A 25,000-nucleotide genomic window follows, 5' to 3' on the forward strand; every position below is an offset into this window, starting at 1 on the left:
CACACACACACACACACGCACACACACACACATAATATTCATATATATATATATATATATATATATATATATATATATATATATATATGTGTGTGTGTGTGTGTGTGTGTGTGTGTGTGTGTATGTATGTATATATATGAATATAGATTACAAGTATATAAATCATAACAATAATGACGATAATGATGATGATGATGTTGACGTTATCCCAGCGTCTTCTGCTTGAAATTAAGGCTAAAACCCGCCTTGTATCATACCAATAATCATTTTTCTCCATTTACTATACTGTCCACTTATACCTTTCAGAAACCTGTTCCGCAGTCCGAATTATAGTTTGTCTAATTTTGATATTCTTTAACTTACGACAGGTGAGCTACAATTAAAACGGCTCATGTGAACGTCACGTCCAGAATTTAAGATCTTTCTTTACAAGTTTTGATGTTATAAAACCTTACAAGGGACAACGTGTTTCAGATGTAATCATTTCTTACCTCCTTACTTTCCGTAGTTCCCAAAGAGGAGGAGGTTTCCCATAACAACAACAACAACGGAATACTGATTTAACCATTTCTTTCTGCCCACTCATTTTCCTTAGTTCCCGAAGAGGAATACTGAGTAAATCTAACTTGATGACTCTTAGACGTGGATCGTCTAGTAAGAAGACTTAGCACTGAAGTAAAAAGGTTTTCGGAAAACAAATCCGCATGTTTTTTTGTTTTTTTTTATTAATGTGACGTTTAGATTCAGAATTTAACGTCACTACTGCCGAATTAAATAATACCAGTATAATCGAAGTAATATGAAGAATAGCAAACACGTATATGTGTGTATATATGAGTGTGTGTGTGTGTATATATATATGTATATATATATGTATATATATATATATATATATATATATATATATATATATATATATATATATATATATATATATATATATATATATCCATGAAAAGCCGGGCAAAAGTTGCAGCAACGTTTACTTATAGACCTTATAAACACAAGACACAAATCATTCTTACATGCTAAAAGGGACGAGGTAGACATAACACATTCATTCCTTTCTGTACACATCGTTGCACAAAGTACATAAGATGTAGCATCACTGAAAAAAAATATTATGCAGCATCATACACATACAACATAAGAATGCAATTTGCTGTTAGAGATTTGTAGCGATATATGGTTCAGCAGTAGAGACTAGAAGCCAAACAATGCAACGTCAATGGCCTTCAAGGTTAGTTAGGGAATCGAACGCTTCTAGAACCTCGTCATAAGAAACATATCGTCATGCAAGTAAAATAATATGATAAGAAAGACGACAGCCTAATAAAAAGTATAACAAATATTTTTTTTAATATACTGATGAGTTCAATGCATTTTTCTGATTTTATAGATTGTTTCACCGTTGCATTTGTGTGCGTGTATGTAGAAAGTACTCGCATTCATGTGTATTCGATGGCATGCGCGCGCGTATATATGTGTATGTATTTGTGTGTGTGTGTGTGTGTGTGTGTATGTGTGTTTGTGTGTGTGTGTGTGTATGTACGTATGTGTGTGAATGTGTGTTCATTTTTTTATATATATACGTGTGTGCAAAACAAAAGTCAACCAAACACCCTGCTTTATTATCAAACAAGAATTCCCAGGCATAAATGAAAACACAAAAGCGTGCCATAATGCAATTTATATTCACTGCCATTATCTTCATTTGACAACCTAACAGCCGCAAGAAGACGGTCTACTCATGCACAATACTATGCGAGACGTGCGTAGTAACAGCTTGGTCATGCAGCATTCTCTCTTGTTTCTAGGGGAGACTTAAGACTCGAACCTGAAAATTTCAAATTGATTGAGAGTCTAAGGTGGTTAGTTCTTGTGAACTAATAAGGAAAGACAAACACCATCCTTTAACTTTCGTAACCTCTGTCTTTGTCTGTTGTCTTTGGTATTTTTTTTTTTAATACAAACAAATCACAACTGCATTATACTATAGTGGTGTTACCTGTAATATTTTCTCGCTTCACTAACAATCGTAACTTCCATGTTCACCTAACCAAAGAAACATGATTGTAATGACCTCAACTATAGTTCTTGAACATAGCCACCACTAACGGCATCTTCCTGGAAGCATCTGATAACGCAGCGCCACCAGCACATAAATTTCGCTGTATATTTGTGTTTCATACTCTTGGCAGCTCGTGTGTCTCGAACACTAACACCAGCCCAATGACGTAAAATAATTGCCCTTGAACTATGTGCATGCGAGCTGCGCATTCTTTGCTCTTTACGTCATGAGGATATTCTGTTACACAGTTGTGCATGGATTATCAGTAATCCATGAGGCTTCTCGATACATATTTGACTGAATCAATGACGAGTAGATACGAAATGTCATTGAGGGAATAATGATTTAGCACAGCAACCCAAAACTAAGATTTATGCACGCGCAGGCATATCTCTTTTACCAACATTTTTTTTCTTCAGTGCAGAATCATCAAGTTAAGACTATGTTACAAGCACTTCATGTAAGTACTTTCTTCTTCTTCTTTTGGCCTCATTATATGCATCATCTTTAATCTGACAAGAAACTGTAATGTATTTTCGCATTGTGAGACAATGTCCGAAGTTAATAATTATAACAAGCGAAGCAAAAGCAGAAAAGCAGAAAACAAATGAATATCTGGGTGCAGATGACCTTGGCAGCTAGTTTTCCCACCAAAAAATTAGGTCCGTATGTTCCACAAACCTTATCGTAATGCTGTGCAAATCTTTTTTTCCTTATTTACATACTTTGCTGCATAGGACAATTTACTTCATTTTATTCATTGACATGTTTGGTACTTTATATGCGTTTTTTTTTCCTTTGCCGTAGCTATTCTTTCGTGTATTTTTTCGCAATCTACTTTATATTTTATATTATGAAAACGATGTATATTCATTAGTTCGGGCAGCCTGTGAATTAAAGGCCGTTTAGTCCTTATGCAATCCATTTCTTTATTTTTTTCCTATACTTGACACGAGCTTTGATAACCAGGTTTTTTTATTGACTCAATGAGCCTCATCTTATTTCATGATCTACCTAGAATCCATAAATAGAGCTTATGTAACGTATTCGTTTAAACCGGGTCCTTGTCCTCTTGCTAGCTAGAATTAAGTGTTCCTTACATCTCTCTTCTAGTGCTCATGTGTTTTTCTTTTCAGATTTACGACAGCATTACATCACGGGGCTGTTATATAGAGCACTAAAAGTGTAAGGGCGTGTCGAGCCGTATGACATTCCATCCCTATATCATCAAGACTCACCAAATGCCTCCACGAGGACGTACTGTAACTGGGTGCCTTGTGGCCTCAGGGTCTCAGAGGCCCCAGAGGTGAAGAACTATCGCCCATTGGCGTGTGAATACGACATGGCTCCCACCACTCCTTCACCCTATGCGTAGCCTTAGCGTCAACAAGAGGATTCAGCTCGCGAGTGAAAGGCTGAGAAAATTGCATAGATAAGAAGTACTCAGGTTGAAAGTAGAGGGTCAGAGGACGCATTTTTTTGTGAGAACTGAAGAAAACCTCGGAAAATAAAGAATGCGGTATGGTTTTGTCGACCTCGAGAAGGCAAACAAGAATTCCTACCTTAGAATTACTAATTCAACATCAAGAATTACCCAAAGAACGTGGTGTTTTTTAATATTTTAGTATTTTTAGTGGCATTTTAGGCAAGAAGAGTGCAAGCGAATGATTGATGTGGTGAAATATATGTGCAGAGGGTCAAGAGCAGTAGTGAGTACATCATAAGGAGCCAGAGGAAATCGGAACTGAAGAGGGAATAGGCGAGGGCCGTGCTTTGAGTCCGTCATTGTTTGTGTTGGTGATGGATATACTGAGGGAGGCGGCTGGAAATGACACCTGGGAGACCGGCAATAGAGGAAGGTAAACTGGCAAGAGTGTCTAGACAGAAGAGGCTTTGAGGGTAAATGCAGGGAAGACGAAGCCGTAGAATAGTACTAACGGAGTGAGGGATCATGCTAGAAGATACGTGTAGATACGTACGGAAAGCATCTAAACCGTGTGGGCCATTTCAAGTATCCTGGGGCGATGATGGAGAACATAGATGGAATAGAGCTGGAAGTGAGGAGAACAGGAACGGGATAGACAAGATCGCCGGTATCAGATCTGTCAGAAGGATATAATTGAATCTGAGAGTGAAGATTTATACAAAAGTTGCAAAACCAGCACTACTGAATGTTGCAGAAATTATAGCAATGAGAAAGGAAGCTTCTGGAGAGCACAGAGATGAGGTTGTTATTCTGGCTGAAGGAAGTATTCGTGGGAGAGAGATGTGAAGATATCGGAGCGCAGGCTGGGAGAGCGTCGATTGTGGATAAGGCGACAACGGGAAGTTTAAGGTGGTATGGACAGGATGGAGGAAGACATGCCGATGAAAGTGACAGTGAAAAGATGGATGCAGAACCTGAAAAGGAACTAGATCGATGTGAGACAGGGTCATAAGTGGAGAGGAGCCTGAAATGGAGATGCAGAAGAGGATAGAAGTTGCCGCCAAAGAAGATGCTTTTCGCATTTCCCAGTCGACTATTACTAACAGACGATTGGCCATGGCTATTTAATGTACTTATTTATTATTCCTCTTTATCCAAATACTGCTTCAGTTACTCATATGCAGCACCTTATGGCATCGGACTGCACCCTAGTTTTCACTCATCTAATAGGATGCGACTATTACGATACAAAATTTCTAAATCTTGCACGATTCCACATTTGCCATTCGTTGTATCCACTGTGGTTAGCGATCAAAAGCACATATCTCTGAAACTTCAGAGTATAAAGTGGGTATAAATACAGCGTTAAATATGGAGAAAAACAAAGTTTATATTAGCCTCACAGAAAAAACATCAGATATGATCAAATGATCATACTTGTAGGAACAAGGTCGTTTTCAGTCAGAGACAATCCCAATTTTTTGTAGAATATGGACAATCTTACCTCATTATGTTCGTTAGATTATATTTACTACTAGTCTTGACTCAAGCAGTTCCGGTCTATGGTAGTTCAATCATAAAATGCTTCTTACATTCATCTATATATCCAAAATAAATCTATATACGTAAGTTACACGGAAACATTTGTAGACACATTACGCAGAGCAGATACTTGTAGGTAGGGCGCCAGTGAATGTTAACTTGAGCAACGCCACATTGAGTGAATCTGAGTATGCGAAACATAAAGAAAATAAGACTGCTGATTGTTTCCATTTTACTTTTTTTGATATTCAACTTAATTCGTTCAAAATACCTCAGTGTCTTACTAAAAACCTTCGCGGGTTTCTGAGGCATTTTTACTTTCTGACTCTTCAAGTTTGAAGATCCATTAAGATAAATGAAATATCAGCCCACAACATCGTTTTACCAGACGATTTATCATGTTCTATTTCGCAAATAATGTTGAAGGTAAGGCAGCCACGGAAATTGTGAATGAAATGGCAGACATTAAGAGGAACATTGTGGATGGCGGCAGACCTAAATGTATATTTATTTGACTGCCTTTCATTACCATCCTTGTCACAATTCTCATGATGAGTTCAGAATAATCGAATTAAACATGCGCAAGGATTCTCAAGTTTCCTTTTAGATTATTCTCTTTTCTAGTGGAGTAATCATATTTTCGATAGTCATAAGCATAAGTGTTATCATGTGACATCCTAGATATTTGCTAGGGTCTTCAGTGTTATTAATTAAGGACTTAGATCCTTTTTTTATTGATTCGTATCCTTATTCTTTTATAATTTTTTATTGTTTTGAAAATTGAATGTAGTTGTTATACTGGGAACCATACATATGTGCAAAATGAAAAAAAAATGAAATAATCCTAATTCATAAGAGTTGGGTTGCAGATGTTGATACAAATGTTGCAAGAAATATTGGGTTAAAAGATGTCTACATTTTTAGTAGAGCACTTGAATCACCATCGTAATTTAAAATGCATTTAAAATTCGCATTCTTACAATGATGCTGTTATATTGCAAATACTACACATGATAAATAGCCAAGCAAAGTAATGACATCTTCCATGACCTTGAAACAGTTGCAAGATATTCTAACACAAATCATTTTTAATAGAGTAATAAATAAACGAATTAACGACATGTTTCTTCGGTATAATGCAGTAATTTGCATCCTTTTTGTTCCCTATAATCAATAACATTAATGAAAAAAAAAATCTTTACAAGCAACACGACGATTTTTTTGCGATGAAGTAACAGAGGAAAGAATCTAAAATATCTGTCGCATATTCACATAAAACATTCTTAGTTACAGCAGTTCATAAGTTGGTAACTGATGAATATACATGTTAAGAAAAGTAAAGGAAGCTAAAAGGGGTAGTATGTTACTTATCGTAAATTATAACCGGACTAGAAAGTCATCAGTAAAAAAAAATAAATAAATAAAAATAATAATAATAATAATAATAAGATAAATAAAATCAATTTTGAATTAATAGTTAATTTAATTTCAAGACAATACTAGTCATCACCTCACTTTAAACTATCATCTATTCCTGATACATCAAGTAAATTAATGAATAAATAAAATCAGAAATATTCTCGAACCAGCAACTACGCAACCAAGGGCTTGTATAATACATGGTTGTCACGCAACGGAGAACGGAGTTTCTTGTGCAATATCAAGTCGCTGAAGATTTATTACGTGAAGTCTAAATATACAGACTATTTTTATCTGAAGCATCTTATATGTTTCCGAGAAATAATAACATCGTATCATATAAAAAACAGTATCGTGGACAAATTTAACTAATGAAGAACAATTTTACCAATATTAACTAAAATTTAATATTTTGCCAATATTAATTAACTAAAAAATAATCTCAAACTACTTTAAAGTTCAAAACAAATGGTGTAAATCACAGGCATTGCCGGTTTGATGTAAAAAAAAAAAAAAAAAAAAAAAAAAAAAATCTAGGTGTTTTATAAATTATATGCACAAACATCTTCAAACATAAGGGAAATTAGTATTAACCTCTTATTGACATACTTAGTTGACATATGAACTGAACAACTAAATTCCATATTGTAACACTGGTATCTATTTGTTCATACGAATTACTGCACAAGTGAACTATTCAGAGAAAAAAAAATGACATGGCATTACCTATTAGTTTATATCCCTTGATAAATACAGATGATATGAAGAAAAGTTATTATTTAAATCCAAGTAAAGAACATTCAGCCCACTAATAAGAAAATGCCATTTATTTTATTCACACACTAGTCCATTCATTCCTTCAATTCTGTGTTCCTAAATAGACAATATAAGATAGATTTTGCAGTTAGAGAATTAAAATGTTTAGACATAAATGTCTCAGGTGAATGGCAATTCTATAGATTATGATCTAACATAAAAAACATTATTATATTTACTATTGGCCATTTCAGCATTTAATGAAAACTTCTGATCATCAAAAGTTTATCGTGAGTGAATGAGTGTGTGTGTGTGTGTGTGTGTGTGTGTGTGTGTGTGTGTGTGTGTGTGTGTGTGTGTGTGTGTGTGTGTGTGTGTGTGTGTGTGTGTGTGTGTGTGCGTGCGTGCATGTGCGTGTGCGTGTGCGTATGCGTTGCTATCAGTCTCGTATGAAGTCCAACAATCTTTCTGCATCCGGGTATTAGAGTCATTTTACAAATGAGATTTACATACGTAAGATTCTGTTCTTTTTTTTACTATGTGAATTTAATGCACAGTGAGTAGATTCCAGGGATTAATTTTTCTTTTTTGTAATTCCCCACCTTTTATTACAAAACAGTGATATATCTATCAACTTTGGTAATAAAATTGTCTTGATAACATTTGGATATTTTCAGGATTAAAAACTTGCTTGTTCAGTCTTGTATCTTTAGAGTAATTCACCTTACAAATGTAATATATCTCCTCATTCCTGGGTATATGTTTTCTATTGGAGGAAATTTATAAAATTGTGTGTGTGAATATGTGTGAGTGAGCAGGCACACATGCATGCATTTGTATGTAAAATACAAGTTTCAAGAAAATCTTGGTTGAACCATTTTTTATTTCATTATACTGATAGCGTATACCATAAATTCTTGAAATAAAATACATAATCAGTCTGGTTGAACATTCAGTAACAATATTTTTGGTTCTTAAAATGTGTTTAGTGATAAGGAAGAAAATAAAACCAAAGAATTCAAGCTTAGACATTTTTTGAAGTATCACTGCAAAAAATATAAGAATATATACCAATCTAACACTGATGATACTTACAAGATAGCCATTAATGTACATTTTATGCATGGGTTACATAAATGCCTGCTTTATCAATCCATACCTTTTATCTACCTAACAATGCCATAGTTACTAGTAAGGCCACCTCATGCAAGCTTTTTAAATATTTCATAGCCAGGATGTCTCAGCATAACATAAAAAGATCACCAGTGCTTTACACTACACTGCTTACCTGCTGTTTATAAGAAGTAAACTAAGGTAATATGATTTCTATGAATGAAGATTCTTAGCCTTGTACATCCTTGCTTACTATCACATGCATTTTGTATGGCATTACTCAATTTTGGCACTAAATATAAGCATCTTGAAAAATTCTTCTGTATTTAGAAATGGAAAAAAAATGTGCATTATACATTGGGAGGGTTGTGGCAATATTTAATCTAAATTCAACTTAAAACTGGGGATAAGCATTTCATATATATCATTAGAATACTCTTAAATCTGCCTCACTATGACCATGAAACAATTTCACATTAAAACAAAAATTGGAAAATCATATTCCTTTCGAGGTTAGCACCAAAATAATTATGAATATTCCACAGTTTTCCTCTAATTCTTTCAGGTTAAAAACAGTTTTACAACAGTAACCTAACACAAACATACTACATCCAATAACATTATACAGAATATGCAATATATAACAACTTAAAAATGGCATTAATTTATCTTTGCTTTAATATCAACATCATTAAAAAGAACTTTGTTTGAATGTGTTCTTATGTATACATATACACTCCGGTATAACATAACAAATGAAAACCATCAACAAAAAAGTACACAAAATGGACATCTATGGAACTGTAAATATATATGCAATCTGACTCCTTTAAAAAGTCACCACCACAAGGAAGGAAAATATGATAGAGAAGGGGAAGGGGAAGGGGAAGGGGAAGGGAAAGGGAAAGGGAAAGGGAAAGGGAAAGGGAAAGGGAAAGGGAAAGGGAAAGGGAAAGGGAAAGGGAAAGGGAAAGGGAAAGGGAAAGGGAAAGGGAAAGGGAAAGGGAAAGGGAAAGGGAAAGGGAAGGGAAGGGAAGAGAAAGAGAAAGAGAAAGAGAAAGAGAAAGAGAAAGGGAAAGGGAAAGGGAAAGGGAAAGGGAAAGGGAAGGGGAGGGAAGGGGAGGGAAGGGAAGGGAAGGGAAGGGAAGGGAAGGGAAGAGAAAGAGAAAGAGAAAGGGAAAGGGAAAGGGAGGGAAGGGAAGGGAAGGAAAGGGAAGGGAAGGGAAGGGAAGGGAAGGGAAGAGAAAGAGAAAGGGAAAGGGAAAGGGAAAGGGAAAGGGAAAGGGAAAGGGAAAGGGAAAGGGAAGGGAAAGGAAGGGAACACAGAAGAGAAAGATAAAAACAAGGATGTGTAAGATGATGAAAAGGGGTTCTAAACTAAGAATGGAACAATTGGAAGGAGAGTATTGGCACTTTTATCATATTTCCTACACTATGATCTGTAACTTTCTTGGACAAATATAGTAACAAACATAAAAAAGACATGACGGTAATAGACCAATTAAGGAAAGACATTTGCGCACAGGGATTACATCATATTAAAGAACTAAATTAATTTTACAGTGAACAGCTGAGACAAACAAAGAGTAATATGAGAGTTTAGGAGAGTAATAGGTACCTTATGCATGGTTGCACAAATTTATCAATACACACAATCAAACAAACACATGGACACAAATACCAATGAACGCACTCTTTCACTCACTCTTCCACATCCTACTGCTCTCATTCTTACTCTCTTTCTTACAAATTATATAAATATCAGATCTCCATATTATATATCTGACAGATATGAAAATAATAAATAGAACCGTCTGTTACCACAGATGCATTCTTCCTGGGCACAACAGCCATATAATTATGCCATATGATATAGTTAATCTACTGCTCTTATAGCCGCCTCAATGTACACTGTGTGCTGCTAAAGAAAATAAACTCATTAAGAATTAGGTTTCATAAAATTTCATACAACCGGTAAACTGGCCATACACATTAGAGTGAAATAACATAATCCCTCTAGAGACGGATGAACCTAAACTCAGATGTCTGGTACATTTGGGTTATTTTACATTTTCTATGACAGTATTATAATATGAGGTACTTATCTTACCTTTGGGCAATTACATAAGAAGATATTTTGAATCCACATTCCAAATTACTTGGGGTGTGAGAGCTATGGTTAGTGTGTATGGTAAAGATTCTTATTGAGTCCATAATGAGTACTATATGACCATAAAACTATATCCTATATTACAGCCATACAGGTTGCCATCCCTAGAGAGATAATGTATTTCAGATATAAAAAAAATCTTGGTATTTGTCTTCTTTTTTTTCTTAGGCAATTATTAATGCAAGTAATATACTCTACATCAGTTGTACAAGTAAAAAAAATCCTAATATGATCATAATCATCACTGTAATGTTTACTTGCAAACAGAAATGCAACTGATTATGAAAAGCCATAGGAAGCATAGCAACGTATCATCAAAAACAAATATAAATATAGGTGTCACTCTCAATGAGATATGAAAAACTGCCATGTAGTTCAAGAAAGCCTATTTTATCACATTCAGCTTAATAGCTGTATCATGTTTTATAAACATATAGTCAGGAGCCAATGAAGCCAAAACTATTGGTTAACAATTCAGTTGCCTGTTATCTTGAAACTCACTGATAGAATATAAAAAAAGAGAAGAGAGCCAAGATGGGAGAAAATAGATGCCATCTCCATTTATCCAAGTGTAAAAATCCTGTTCGATTTGTGCACTTGTGACTTTGTCCAATAAATCTTAGTAACTTTAGAGAATTCACTGGCTGACAATTTTGACATGGGTATATTCCTCTCCACTGCTGAAAATGCCATTTATGAAAGTTAAAAGTTTGGTTAGTATCTTTTCAAATTGTCACACCCAATCTCTGCTCTTGGTACTAAATTCATAAAAAATCAGGAATCCTATAGTTACAAAGTTGCATAATGTATATATACAGATAAAGATTTTTAAACATAATAATAATACATGGAAAAAGCAATAACAAATACTCTTTATCTTCCTGAATAATTTCATAGTTTTCTGCAAAACTTCATTCTCCAACTTTCAATCCAAAAATGAATTGTTGTGACCATACAATAGTTTCTTGTGTGGGACATCTGCAACAAGCTAAGCAATATACTATAGCAATATGTGTTTTAGTATCTATGTAAGACTGTGAGTGAGAATGAGTGTGAGTGTGAGTGTGAGTGTGAGTGTGAGTGTGAGTGTGAGTGTGAGTGTGAGTGTGTGTGTGTATGCATGTCCATGTGCGTGTGCGTGTGCATGTGCGTGTGCGTGTGAGTGTGCGTGTGCGTGTGCGTGTGCGTGTGCGTGTGCGTGTGCGTGCATGTGTGTGCATGTGTATGTGCATGTGCATGTGTGAAACAGGGCTGATAAATTATCAATTTCTGAATGCCATAAAGCACTATGAGGCAGCATATTTTTGGTGAGTAGCCATTTATCAACTTAAATCTCATAATGTTAATGACATTCAAAATAATTAGGGAGGATTGATATAAGAGAATACACACTGTGATTTAAAGAAAAAAAGACAAAACCTAACAGGGATACCTATAAATACATAAAAATGCATTAACAGAAGCATTTTCTTTGATTCCATTCATATTTTGTGTATGCATGTTTGTATATGTGTGTGTGTGTGTCAATATCATTTTCTTTTCTTTATTGTAAATCTATATGTAATATTTACAAACACACACAAACACACACACGAACACACACACACACACACACACACACACACACACACACACACACACACACACACACACACACACACACACACACACACACACACACACACACACACACACACACACACATATATACATATATATATGCCAGCATGTATGCACTCACTCTATCTCACTCTCACTCTCTCCCTCTCTTTTCCTTTCCCTCACTAACACCCTCACTATTTCTCTTACAATAACCATCCCCATACCTACTCACATTCACACCTACACCTACACCCACACCCACACACACACACAAACACAGTATAGACATATTTCATAATACTCATATAGGTATCAGAAGTATGTTCTTTGGTGCACTTAATAGGACAAAGTATGTATACATATCACAATACTTGAGATACAGATAATATCCATACATCATATGGACTCCAGTTGATGCTGAACATGCCTCATTTACTGAATTCACGACTCTTTACTTGAAGACGAATCCACAGAGTCTTGCTTCTCGATTACTTCCCGTGATGATCGTCTCGACTCCCTCCTAATGCATCTTGGGCAACGAGCTGGTGAGAAGCAACCAGCATGGAAGCAGGCATTGCAGCATTCGCACCGGGCTGTGGAGTCCAACTGGAATGGGAATATAGCCTCTCCGCGGCCACACACTTCGCAAATGAAGCCTCTCCCTAAACATACCTATGGGGAAGATAATGAAATTATCATACACGAACACCAGTGAAAATAATAAAAATGATAATAATCAGATGACGATGTGAAATTAATCATTCTCGTACATACCTCTTTTCTACATAGAAAAACACAATAACAAAATTAACTATTAAAGACATGATATTTACCTGACACTTTGCAATGTGACTAATGCAAACTGATGTTACATCCTTTATCTCTGCTACCAACTGCCCTCCCTTGATTGCAAGAAGGTCATCCAGGGAGTAGACATGTGGGTCATTTGCCCAGTGTTGTGGCAGCTTCCCTAATATTGCCCTCTCACTGTGGACAGAAATATTATCTTGACATGGAAAGATTATCTTCTCTTTTAGAGTTCATAAAGTTGACCCATTTGTGACGGGGCAGATATTTGCCTAATTCTACTCCTGTTTTCAATATAGTAAGAACATGCAGATATTTCCTGAGTTTTAGATACTAAAATTTGATTACAACATAATGAATATCAATTAGGTAGCAAACAGTTATATAAGGGAATTCAATTTCTAAATCAATACTGTTATTCTACCGCTGTGTATTTCTCCTTTTGTTATATCTGTACAATTGCACATGAAATAAAGTCACAATATAATTTTCCACTTCTCAATATACAAATGCAAATGGGAAATACTGACAAAAAATATAAATAAAATCAACTTACCTCAGACCTCTACTACATGTATTTATATATGGCAAAGTATGATAAAGCTGCAGGCGATAAATGTGGGTCTGATGCAGATGGCGACAACGCTTGTACAACCGAGGGTTAACGGCTCCAACATTAAAGAGCGGATCACTTCTCATCCGTTCCAATAACTCCGAGGAAAAGCTTGCAACTGGATACCTATTCAGGAAGAGCGTTTGATTTATTTCTCAATTCAGTCATGGATACATATGTTGCCATAATGTGCAAAATCATTTTCAAAAGATCAACTACTTCCTCCACAATCCACTCCATACTATTTGCTCAAGTTATGGTGACTGGTGTGTGAAAACCCTTTGGTCTTATTAGGTCTTACAAACAATTTATATTTTTTTTATCAAAACAAAAACACAGAAGAGAAAACGTAAATCAGCTACTTCCACCACAATCCACTCCATACTAATTGCTCAAATTCTGGTAACTGGTGTGTGAAAACCCTATATCAAGAAATTATACTTTCAATTCACTTTGGCCTTATTAGTTCTTACATACAACTATACTTTTTTAATTGCAAACACACAATCATAAGAAAAAATGTAAATTTAAAAGAGAGATTTACGTACAATTTGAAATCCCACTTGTGAAGGACTTTGGCAGGAATAACGGCAGTTTGGTTACTATGGCAAGTAGTACAGAAGTAACGACCAAGGTAATGGCATAATCGGAAATGTCGACTGAGTCGTTCGGATACTCGCATTCCACACCCAGCACACCTCCATCCCTGCGTTCCCATTAACACAGAGCGTCTGGAAAAGCGTCAAATCAGAATGGGAAAAATGTACAGACTATATGTTTCCTCATTTTGGTATCTTGAAACAATCTTAGTAGAATGAGAATTTCATTCAGGAACACATAGACATAGGAACTAAGTAAGAAATTACTATCCTGAATAGAAAGACAATAAAATAAAGAGTGAGAGAGAGTACTTACTTTGTGTTGGTGTGTAAGGTTAAGATGACCTGTGGTCTGGGAGGTGCCCATTCAGATGTGCCCCTTAGTTGTGTCTGTGGCTGCTGGAAATCCTTAGGGACCCCACTGTCATCAGGACTAACTGCTACACTGGTTGGCAATGGCAAAAGCTGCAATTGAGAAACAAGGCTGTAAGTAATGTTTCTTTACAGAAATAATTTACATCTGTTTGCCACACATGAAAGATAGGTAGTGCTGGCTTATTGGCACCTTGTGTATATCTCACATGAACAGCCAAGGGGAAAAAGTATGTTATAGACACATAATGATTTTCTCTTACAAATGTACACACACGTACACACACATGTATACACACACACACACACTTTGCCTTTTATCCCTCAATTTCAGTTATTCATGTATTTTTATGTATATCGTGGTGAAGTGCACCAAGGCTAGCAAGGCTCAAAGGCTTTGGGTATGAACAGTCATCAGCTACATAAATCACAAATCACTAAATCAGTAAACACTTACTCTAGGGTTCCCAAGCTAAGTAACAAGTAGATAGGCTTTTTTTCTAGAGGTTGGGGTGAAAACATAGTTATCCTATACCACTGATGAGTCATCAACAAAGTTTCAAAGTCTATCCAAATGATGGATTAAGGAGTAGTAATATAACACAGCAACTCAAAAATGAAGAATTCACCCTCTTTCCACCCTCTCCTTGGGGAGCACAAAGGTAAAGTGTACATAACTCCCTATGGAATATGAGAAAGGGTATTCAGTTTTGGTAGCAATAAGAGATAAGTAATATGAGATAAAAATGATAAATACCCCTAATCCTGCCCCAGGAGGAAACACACACAAATACCAAGGTGGTACATTTGCCATTCATCCCATCAGGAACATGTGCAATTAGATGTACTGTATCATAAATGTATTGTATTGTTTTCCTCAGGAGTGGATGAAGAGGTATTCATCATATTTGGTCTGATATGTAATCATACAACCAAAAATAATGAATATCAGAGTAGAGGGAATAAAAATGATATCAGGTTAACACCAAATAAAAGTTTCATATGTAAAATCTCATTTAACCCATTCACGCCGGTTGACGTGATAGCACGTATTGTGGTTTTCGCGTCAGACGCCCTGGACGCGCTATGAGGGGAAGCCGCGCGCTCGGGTAGAGCGAGCGGGCAACCGAGGCTTGCGGCTTGTGCGCCCGAGAATCTCGAGGCGTTAGGCTTATGCGTTCGAGAACCCCGGTATTGCGACCGCGCAAAGCCGGAACTGCCCCGGCGTGAATGGGTTAAAGTGGTTGTTTATAACACACATTCTGTGAGTTTTTAGATTTTTCAATCGAGTGAACTTGTCAAATATATAATAACAATCTTAAGTTTACTCGATTATGCCCTTAAAAGTCTACACTAATGGCACTGGTTATTGTTATTATTATTCTGGTTTTTATGTAGTTGGTATTTATTTCATATTATATTACATGATAACAGAGTAAAATTTTATGTTTGCTATATCTTATGCCTTGTTCTTTATTTTTTCTTATTTAGAAACTGATGAATTTAACTACTTTTAGTGAGCTGTTTCTTGGCACACACCATACTATATCACTGTTTATTATACATTAACAAAATAAGAATAAATAGAAACATTCCACCTTGACTTACTGCAAAGGATTTCATACCTTTTGTGGAGCTTCTTGTTCTGAAACCAACCATTCTAGTTCTGAAGCCTTTGGAAGTTTTTGTTCACTGAAATGTTTCAGAAGGTTGAGGGCAACATTCTCTGCAGTCAAGTCACCCTTGAAAATGATGGAGTCACTCACAGAAGTCTTCCTTGAAAGAGGTAATGTTGTCTCTTCTGTGAAAAAAAATATCTGTATCAAAATTTATTCCAATTTTTTTTTTTTTTTCTTATACATAAATTCAAAATGGAAATGCTCTGTGAAAAATAATTCATAATTTACTCTCCATCTTAAGCCCTAAAGGATATAATACTGAAATTGTTGTCTTCATGTATGTGTGCACAATGGATGAAAACTGGTCCAAAAAATCTCCAATATTTGACCTCCTTTAGGAGTTAATCATTAGTATTCCAGAAGAAAACTTTGCATTGTGTAATGAAGTACAAAAAATAATATAATAACTTACTCTAACATCATGTCATTTCTTAATAACAGCTATGCATAATATAAGCCATGAATTCAAATGATAACTAATTAGGAAAAAAAACAGGTATAATATTGTTGCAGTTCTTAAAGTTAAAGTAAGAACTCTTGGCACTTCATTGGACACCTAAATTTCATTCAAAGCAAAGTACCAAAATCACCAATATTGTTTAGAAATAAACACAAGGGGATCTGTGACTTGTGGCTCACTACAGCCAAATAAATGAATGAATAACTTGACGACTGTTGTGTGGATTATCTTGGCCTGATATCCGCCAAATTGAACTCCAAGTGAAAACCTGATGGATTTACCAGCAGAAGGAAAACTTTGTCTAAACAAAATTGCATATAAAAGGTGTTTTCTGGTTTACTGCTGGCTATGGGAAACACAAAGAAATAATACACTATTGTTCATAGTTCATTCAAGACGTTAACGCCGGGTAACACAATATCATGTCATGTGGTGCAATATCACATCATGGCTTTTTGTATGGCCAGCATCCCGAGTGATCGAGCATGCAGCGGGTGGCAACACCAGAGCAGGAGAACAGCCCAAGTCCATGGATACTGAAACACCTATCATAATAAACACTTTCATACTGATTCACACACATTCCAAAATACAAATAATATAAACATTTAAACCCCTCTTTATTTTTATTTTTTTATATCAACAGGACAGATATTTCATACCTCCATAGATTGAAGACCCATTGTGATACTCCTCCTCAAAGTCTGACAGGAGATCACTCTCACTATTATAAGTTGAACTTTGTGGGGATTCACACACGCTGTAGTCTGTTGTGCCTGTTGGGTAAATAAATTGTTGTCCTATAGATTGAAATCAAAACTAGTAACAAAGATACAAGTTTATACATGAATATATAAACAAAATAATGAAAATAATGTAACTAACATTTCATTGAAAAAATTTAAATATGAAAAAATTACCATCATAGTGGTAAACAAGATGAATATAGGAATATCCGTAGAAGCAAAACACTAATAAGCAAACATCAACAAAAGAAAACCAAACATTTTATGACCACCTACATAACATACTTTCAACTTTCAACGGTAGACTTCGAACCCATCTCTGTGGATCAGATGTGGATTCTGTGAGTGTGCTGACAGAGGGTGATGCGGAAACTGCAGTCCCTGAGAGTTTCTGGCGGCGCTTTTCCCGTATGCGAGCTTGTAGATTACGAATTTCCTCATCACTGTCTTCGGCTGTGATGGAGCCTGCGGTTATTTCTCGATTCCACGTATCAAATTGCATCTGAAAAGATGGATTCATTTGTGAAAAATGTTCATGTGTGATTGATAATATTCTGCCATTCATGTAATCTTAAGTTGATGTCTTATAAAGCTTAAACACAGACTTTAAATACAAATTAATATTCCAATTTTACCCTTCTGAATTGAAACAAATGAGCTTTGAAATATGCAAACCTAAAAAAAATATATATATATAAATAAAATACATTCTTAAGGAAAATTATTCTCTACCAATGAAATAAAGTAAACAATATATCACCTGTGTTAAAGCAGCAATCACGGCTTCAGAGATGTTGAAATGGGCATTTTCCCTATCTAGCTCTGCATACGGCTTATGGAATTCCTTTGAAGACAGAAACCCAATGAGACTCTGGCCAGGCTGAGGCCGCGGGAAGAACCCATAATCTGCTGCAAGGGTAATACTTTGGCCTCCATCCTCCATAAATCTCTTGCGGACTGGATTTTGCAGGATCAAGCCAACATCCTCTTTGCTCCCACTGATCTTTCCTGGTGCTCCTCCTGACTCTAGAGTTGGTTCAGTATTGGAAGTAGAAAGTCTCAACTTCCCGACTAATTCCTGCGCTCCATCTGATCTTGAACGTCCATGAGTCTTCTTCTTTGATTTGCTCATTTCTGGGATGTCTAAGTTTGATGGTTTGAAGACTCTACCCGGTGCACTAAAGGCTATGCCATCAGTGGCGTCAGGATGGAGAGCTGCTGTCACTGGTGTTGATGTTCGATGTGGAACAGTATTGCTGACTTGATCTGTTAACTGGGGAGTTCTTACTGGTTGGTTTGTCTTGGACGATTGTGACACTGACTCAGATGATGGATCCAAAGTGGAATGATGAAGTGGTGATAATTCTGGTATATTTTGATCTTTGGATGGCTGATCTGTGACAAATGTCTCAGAAACTATATCCTTGGATCCATTCTGTTTTTCTATTCCCTGAGTTTCACCCGCCACTAAAATGCCACGACTGTCCACTAACAATTTTACAGACATTCCTGAACGTTGCTGAGATGGTGTGAGTCGCCTTCGACGCCGTGAAGCTTGAGGCATCGACCCATCTGTAGTGTCTTCACTATCCTGATCACTATCTGCAGGTACTGACATCATCCGCCAACTGCTAGCTCGACGACGAAGTTGTGGTGTCCTAAATCCAAGTCCAGCTCGCTGATTATGTAATGAATATAATGAAGAAGCCTCTCCCTCACTAGCAGTGTTTTCTCCTCCATAATCCACTTGCAATAAACTAGGAGATATATTACTTCTAGGACCACTTCCACTGTCACTTACATCACAGAACTGTTGAATGACTAATGGCTGAGGAATTATTGAATCTTTTGGTCTTGCTCCGGTTCCACTTACGCTCTCACCTGGAGATTTTCCTTGGACAAGCTTGGCTATTGTTGAACTGGATACTTCAGAAATATCCTTCCCAATAAATGATGGTACTTGACTGACAGGACTTGTTGCAGGCCAATCAGAGCTCCCTGAGCTGCCATCCGGACTCTCCCTTGTCATAAGTGTTATGCTACGGTCTTCTTGATCTTTCCTGACTGGCTGTTCCCAGGGATGAAAGTGTCCCTTCATAAAGACCTTGATAGATGCCTCCGATTTTCCTCTTCGCAAAGGCACAATATTATCATTTGGGAACAGCTTTCTACTGCAATTTCTATTAATATTTACAGGATCAGTTGTATATTTACTAGCAGCTCTATCATTCTTGGGAGTCTCAACAAACCCTTGCTCTCCTCTTCTCTTTCCATTGTCACTTTGAGTAGGCCACACAGGAGCCCAGTTTCGATCAGTTATTGGACTGGTTGGTAAGGAAGATGTATTTCTCTTTTCTGGGCTTTTCTTTTTCTTCTCCAATGACTGACCATCTAATATGTGTCTCGGTAATCCAGATGGCCTGTGATGAATAGACTCAACTGCACTACCTGAAGATATCCATTGTGTTCCTACTAACTGTAAAAAATAAAAAAGAGGAAGAAAAATTCACATCAATACATTACCATTTTGAATACAAGTACCCAAAAACAGGATATCAGACTTCACAATGAATCAAGAGGAAGGAAGACTCCCTGGACCAAGAACCCCACCAAGCTGGAACATTGGGTTAAGGCAGGTTACACAAGACCTACAAGAGCAATTATGCATATACCGCAATGATGTTGCTGCAAAAGATTAATAAACAAAGTAACGATTCAAGAAAACTATATCACACAAGATAGGCTACAGTGACTTTGAAGTTGAAAGCGAAACTATGATATATTCCACAATTTCCTCTTGATCATTGTGTGATGCGTCAAATGAAAATAAAATGATATATTCCTTAGCTAAAAGAAATATTCTCTAACAACAGTAAAAGAATTGGTTAACATTTGTTAACATTTGTTATGCAACCATTATAAGTACATATTTCCTTTGTGTAAGTGAGGATGAAAAGTGCCTGTAACCCTAACCACTTAGCTCAACATTAACCTGTTAGTGACAGGGCATTTTTACTACGGTTGGTTGTCAAACTGGGCTACACACCCATTCACCTGGCGTGACGGCCATACAAAGCCATGAAGAGAGATTCACCTCACCCAGTGGGCAGACCAGGAAAGCCATAACGTGAATGTCTCATCATTCAGCCTGAAGAGGTTAATATGCAACCTATTCCTACTTTTATAAATCTCTCTAGAAACAATGACAAAATCAGAAAATCAAAATACAGCAGAAATCAAACATGAAACCTAAGAAATGACCTTCCATTAACCCTTTCCCGACGGGGCACGCGCTAAGTGAAAACCCCTATGCCGGGCAATTACAATATTGCATTGAAATCGTCACACTGGCATGACTCCCCGGCATCGGGAATTTAGCTGTGTCACACGAGTGTGACGCACCATCGTCATAGGGTTAAGAAGCAATAGCAAATATAAAGTTTTTCATCAAATGGCTTTATGGTGTCAATGCTACATGTATATCATTGCATGAATTTTGATGGCAGCAGCTTAAACCTCTTTGGATAACAGTATTCTGGCATTAGCAAAGATAAAAATTCATAAAAAAAAAAACTTATTCACATAAAATACAAATAGCCTCTTTGGTTGAATGAATGCTTGACATTTTCACTACCATTATTTCACTTTGAAAATGACATGAAACATTATATTGGCCAATTAATATCTACCAATAACAATCATAAACCCGTTAACACCTAGTGGCAAGACATCACGCCAAGTGGTGGCAGGACCAGTCGCCAGGGACGAGACATTTTGTCATGGCTATCCTCCTGGCTTTGCCACAGCCAGAGCAGGCGAACAGCTGAGGTGTTAGGCTTATGCATTTGAAATATCCCATTGTTTCAACCATTTGGAACAAAAACAACCCTGTCAGCAACGGGTCAATGAAGAGAGTTAAAACAACACATAACAGGGGATGAGAAGCAGCTAATGGATCTCTTGGCCTTGATTCAACAACTTATCAAATGTTTACCTATAAATTTTAAACAGCAGCACAAAGCAAAGCATTCAGAATCACAACACTGGCATGAAATGAATAAGTGAAGAAATCACTAAAACATACTTACCAATTTTGGATCTATGTCTGCTAAGAGGTCCTGCGAGTTTTCTTCTAAGGCTTGCAGACATTTTATGACAGCTGCAGTATGAGCAGGTGAGCATAATAAGGCCCAGGGTTGGTAGTGTTTCTTTACATAGTCCCTGGAAATAAATTTTAAAATTACCACAAATATTTTTCAATGTGAACATGTCATGCAAAACAAAATGAAAATTCTGGCATTTCAACACTGGATTTTATTTATAAGAGATATTCTTCCATCATGTTGAATTCGTTCTACAGAAGGAGGAGATGGAGGAAGAATAAGAAGAAATAGAAAGAAGAAAAATAACATCAATACTAATAACAATAATAATACAATTATGATAACAACAACAAAAGTAAAAAAAAGGGAATAAAAAATGAGTTTTGCCAACGAACAAACCCACATACTTGTCAATAGTTAAAGCTGTAACTTTTGCTGCCAATTGAAGTTTTTGCAGGGAAGAATGGATCCACTCATCTGCTGGCCTGGAAACAGAAGAAACTTCGGTGTATGGCCCCAACACCGGACTAAGTACCCGTAGTCCAACCACAAAGGGCCATATATCTGCATTGCCCTGTAAATTCAAAATATTGCGAGATGATAATAATATGTTTTAATTCAAGATGAAAGTTGGCCTATACTTTCTTAAAGTATTGTAGGTTGGGCGAGCACCATCACCTACTAACCTAAGGCTCAGCTATCCTCTAGTATAATACTGTAAGCATAACTTGTGCAGTCATATTGCTTCCTATTCCTTTGCTTTAACCCATTCATGACAGTATGTATATTTACCAAATGCTGCTCCCCGCAAAAAGACTTTACAAGCCATGGTCATACTAAACCTCTCATATCAATTTTCATTGATTCTACAAGTGATAAGTAGAGGTTTTGGTATTTTTCATTATTTTTTAACAAGTCAAGAAAATTATGTATATACCAATGAAATTACAGTGTGTATATACAAAGATGACTATGTATGATATGTGTATACAGGGAGAGTTCATGATGAGATGAGACATCATCCATCATGAAGGAAATATTCCAATGACATGATATGACGTCATCTGGAATGAATGGGTTAAAAAATAACACTTCGTGAAGCTATATTGTTTCTTAAAAGATTATTACTAAGCAGTTTTGAATGTAATATGCTCAAAAATCGATAAAATTATAATTTTTGTTTATGAAAAATAACACTAGGAACTCAATATAATCAATACTGAGATGTGGAAACCAATATATCACTATTGCCAATAAATAATAAATCATATTTACCTGAGTATCAGAATGTATACAACCATGATAAAAAATATTTTTCGTTGCCTCGTATATCCTCTGGAAGCCACCATATACCTGTAAATTGGAAAAAATAATTATATATGCTAGCACCCATATATATTTCCCTGGGCACATTTTCAGGGCTTTGTTTAGAAAGTCTTTAAGTCTTGTATCCACAATAATGAAAAATGAATATGTGATTATTCTAATAGAGTTATGATACTAAGGTAAATGATTTAGATCTCCAAACCACTTTCTTCTTCCTCAAATTTCTTATTACCTTTTCCAATCCTTTATTACTGTGAAAGCAATAAAGGCATAGATAACATATATGTTATCTATGCACACCGCGATCGAGTGCGTAGCAGCTGGCAGCCACATTAGTGGATGAGTAAGCGATGCCAAAACTGCCCTATTTTTATCCTGTATTTTTTTTTTTTTTTTTTTTTTTTTTGGGGGGGGGTTACAGCATGACATTTACTTTATCTGGATTGATCAGACCAATTCAGAATCATTACTGGTTACAGCATGACATTTACTTTATCTGGATTGATCAGACCAATTCAGAATCATTACCTGCTGCATGGATTGGTGGCAAGTAGAGAATTTAGAAAATGTTTACGAGAAATACCAGGACTTATCTGACATCTATCTTTGGTATGATTTAGTAAATGACAGTGCGGCTGAAACTGCGTCAATCTCAGGTTAGTTATAAATGGCTGCCCTCAACAGATGGAATAAATATCCTAGAATGTTTTTTTTTCAGATAGATGGCTCTTTCCTAAACAAGTGTACATCAAATAAAATGAAAACACATTGGTAGAATACTGAACAGTGCAGGATGAAAGACGTTAATCCTTATCTATTTCATGCCCTCCCCTAGTGTAGGGGGGAATCGCAATATACAACTTGTGGAAGGTTCGAGGAGTCCATCAGTAACAATATCATGATATTTAATGATGTATCGATATTCTGAAAAAATTCCCTATTTAAATAGCTCATGACACTTCGACTACGAGGTGTTTGTATTTCTTCCTTACCTGCCATACATGCTTTGGTCTCGAAGTCAGTACAGCTCCCACGGTATTAACAAGATCTGAAAGCAACGTTCTAATGGCCACACACTGGTCCCTGATGGCAGCACTTGGCACTCTGCCATGCTGCCAATCCCCAGTCCTATGGCCACAGGCACAGGTGAGGTGTTTCGGATGGGCACAGTGTGGTTCTTTGACACCCTCTGTCATGGTCTACAGCTTGCCAGAATCACTGTTGCACAGAGAATACGTCAATTAGTATCATACGTGTCTTAGTCAGCACTACGAAATATACGCCTCTCTCTTTCCTTTTCTGTATGGAACTGGTCATATACACCTTCAATTTCTGTATTGGGTTTTACGTATAAACATAGATGAATTACTTTGAAATCTGATATCCTGTAATAAGATGCTGTACTTATACTCTAATTCAACCCATAAAAATGTTACAAATCGCTCTAAATAAGCATAAAAAGGATGAAACTCTACGCCACTCACTCTTTGTTGCGTCGGACGTCAAACTCGTCAGCTGATCCGTGTTTGGTCGGTTGTGGTCCGATGCGAATTTTTTGTCGTTCGACTATGGAATTATTTTTTTCTATTACATTTTTATAGAAATATATTCGAATTGATCTATTTGAAAAAGGGGGCATTGAATGATATGCGTAAATTATGGATTCTTTAAGCTTAAAGTCATTTGGGTCATATTTCCACTTGTGTTACCATGGGATTTTGTACTAGAAATAGGAATAAATCAATTTCCTGTCATTTAAAACATATCTAATCAAGATTGTCTATATGACCGATATCACCTATTTGAAATACGATAAGACTACCGTTGTACTTTTGACATCAGCTTACCTAAAACACTTCATGAACAGCACAAGCGATGTGGGTATAGTAAATGCCGCTTATGCTTTGTCACATGCGTTGACCTTGCACCGTGCTCGTAAGGTTGAAAATCTGTGATTCATGCGCCCGGATATTATATATTCTTCGTCACATGGTTTATCAACACTTCCGGAGAGATATAGTTCATTCAACAGACGTAGAGTGTGTTTGAGCATCTGTTTGTTTGCCCTTAGTACTAATTTTATCATGTTGTATTTCATGTGTTTTTTATATCTGTTTTCCAATTTCCTCTATGATTACGTGTATTTTGCATGAATACAATGTATGGAATCGAGTATGCATGAATGGCAATGAATCA

The 25,000-nt window shown here is 36.3% G+C and overlaps 1 protein-coding gene across 2 annotated transcripts; it reads right to left on the minus strand.

Moving 5' to 3' along the window:
* Positions 1-8,231: 8,231 nt before the first annotated feature.
* Positions 8,232-24,722, minus strand: Rubicon (run domain Beclin-1-interacting and cysteine-rich domain-containing protein rubicon). Of its 2 annotated transcripts, none has more exons than XM_043034343.2 (15): positions 24,652-24,722; positions 24,289-24,370; positions 23,797-24,022; positions 22,754-22,831; positions 21,886-22,052; positions 21,464-21,596; positions 18,136-19,851; positions 17,661-17,877; positions 17,292-17,405; positions 16,116-16,291; positions 14,435-14,583; positions 14,068-14,250; positions 13,463-13,645; positions 12,933-13,086; positions 8,232-12,771 (listed from the first exon to the last, which is right to left on the minus strand). In XM_043034343.2, exons 3-15 carry the CDS (start codon positions 23,998-24,000, stop codon positions 12,541-12,543), a joined length of 3,705 nt encoding a protein of 1,234 aa, XP_042890277.2. In that variant the 5' UTR covers positions 24,001-24,022; positions 24,289-24,370; positions 24,652-24,722; the 3' UTR covers positions 8,232-12,540. The 2 variants fall into 2 exon arrangements, with proteins under 2 accessions (XP_042890277.2, XP_042890276.2); XM_043034342.2 differs by having other exon boundaries at positions 12,426-12,771; positions 17,652-17,877.
* Positions 24,723-25,000: the final 278 nt, after the last annotated feature.

Source organism: Penaeus japonicus, unplaced genomic scaffold (assembly GCF_977035675.1).
Source record: "Penaeus japonicus unplaced genomic scaffold, GWHDUDI00000001_assembly GWHDUDI00000008, whole genome shotgun sequence".
In the NCBI taxonomy this organism is placed as follows: Eukaryota; Metazoa; Arthropoda; class Malacostraca; order Decapoda; family Penaeidae; genus Penaeus; species Penaeus japonicus.

Bases quoted from the DNA above. Each gene is read 5' to 3' on its own strand.
- Rubicon (XM_043034342.2), bottom strand. From the start codon at position 24,000: ATGACAGAGGGTGTCAAAGAACCACACTGTGCCCATCCGAAACACCTC. The intron at 21,597-21,885 runs GTATGTGGGTTT...ATTTATTTCCAG, and splicing joins ACAGCTTTAACTATTGACAA to GGACTATGTAAAGAAACACT. The intron at 13,646-14,067 runs GTACGTAAATCT...CTTCCTGAATAG, and splicing joins CACAAGTGGGATTTCAAATT to GTATCCAGTTGCAAGCTTTT.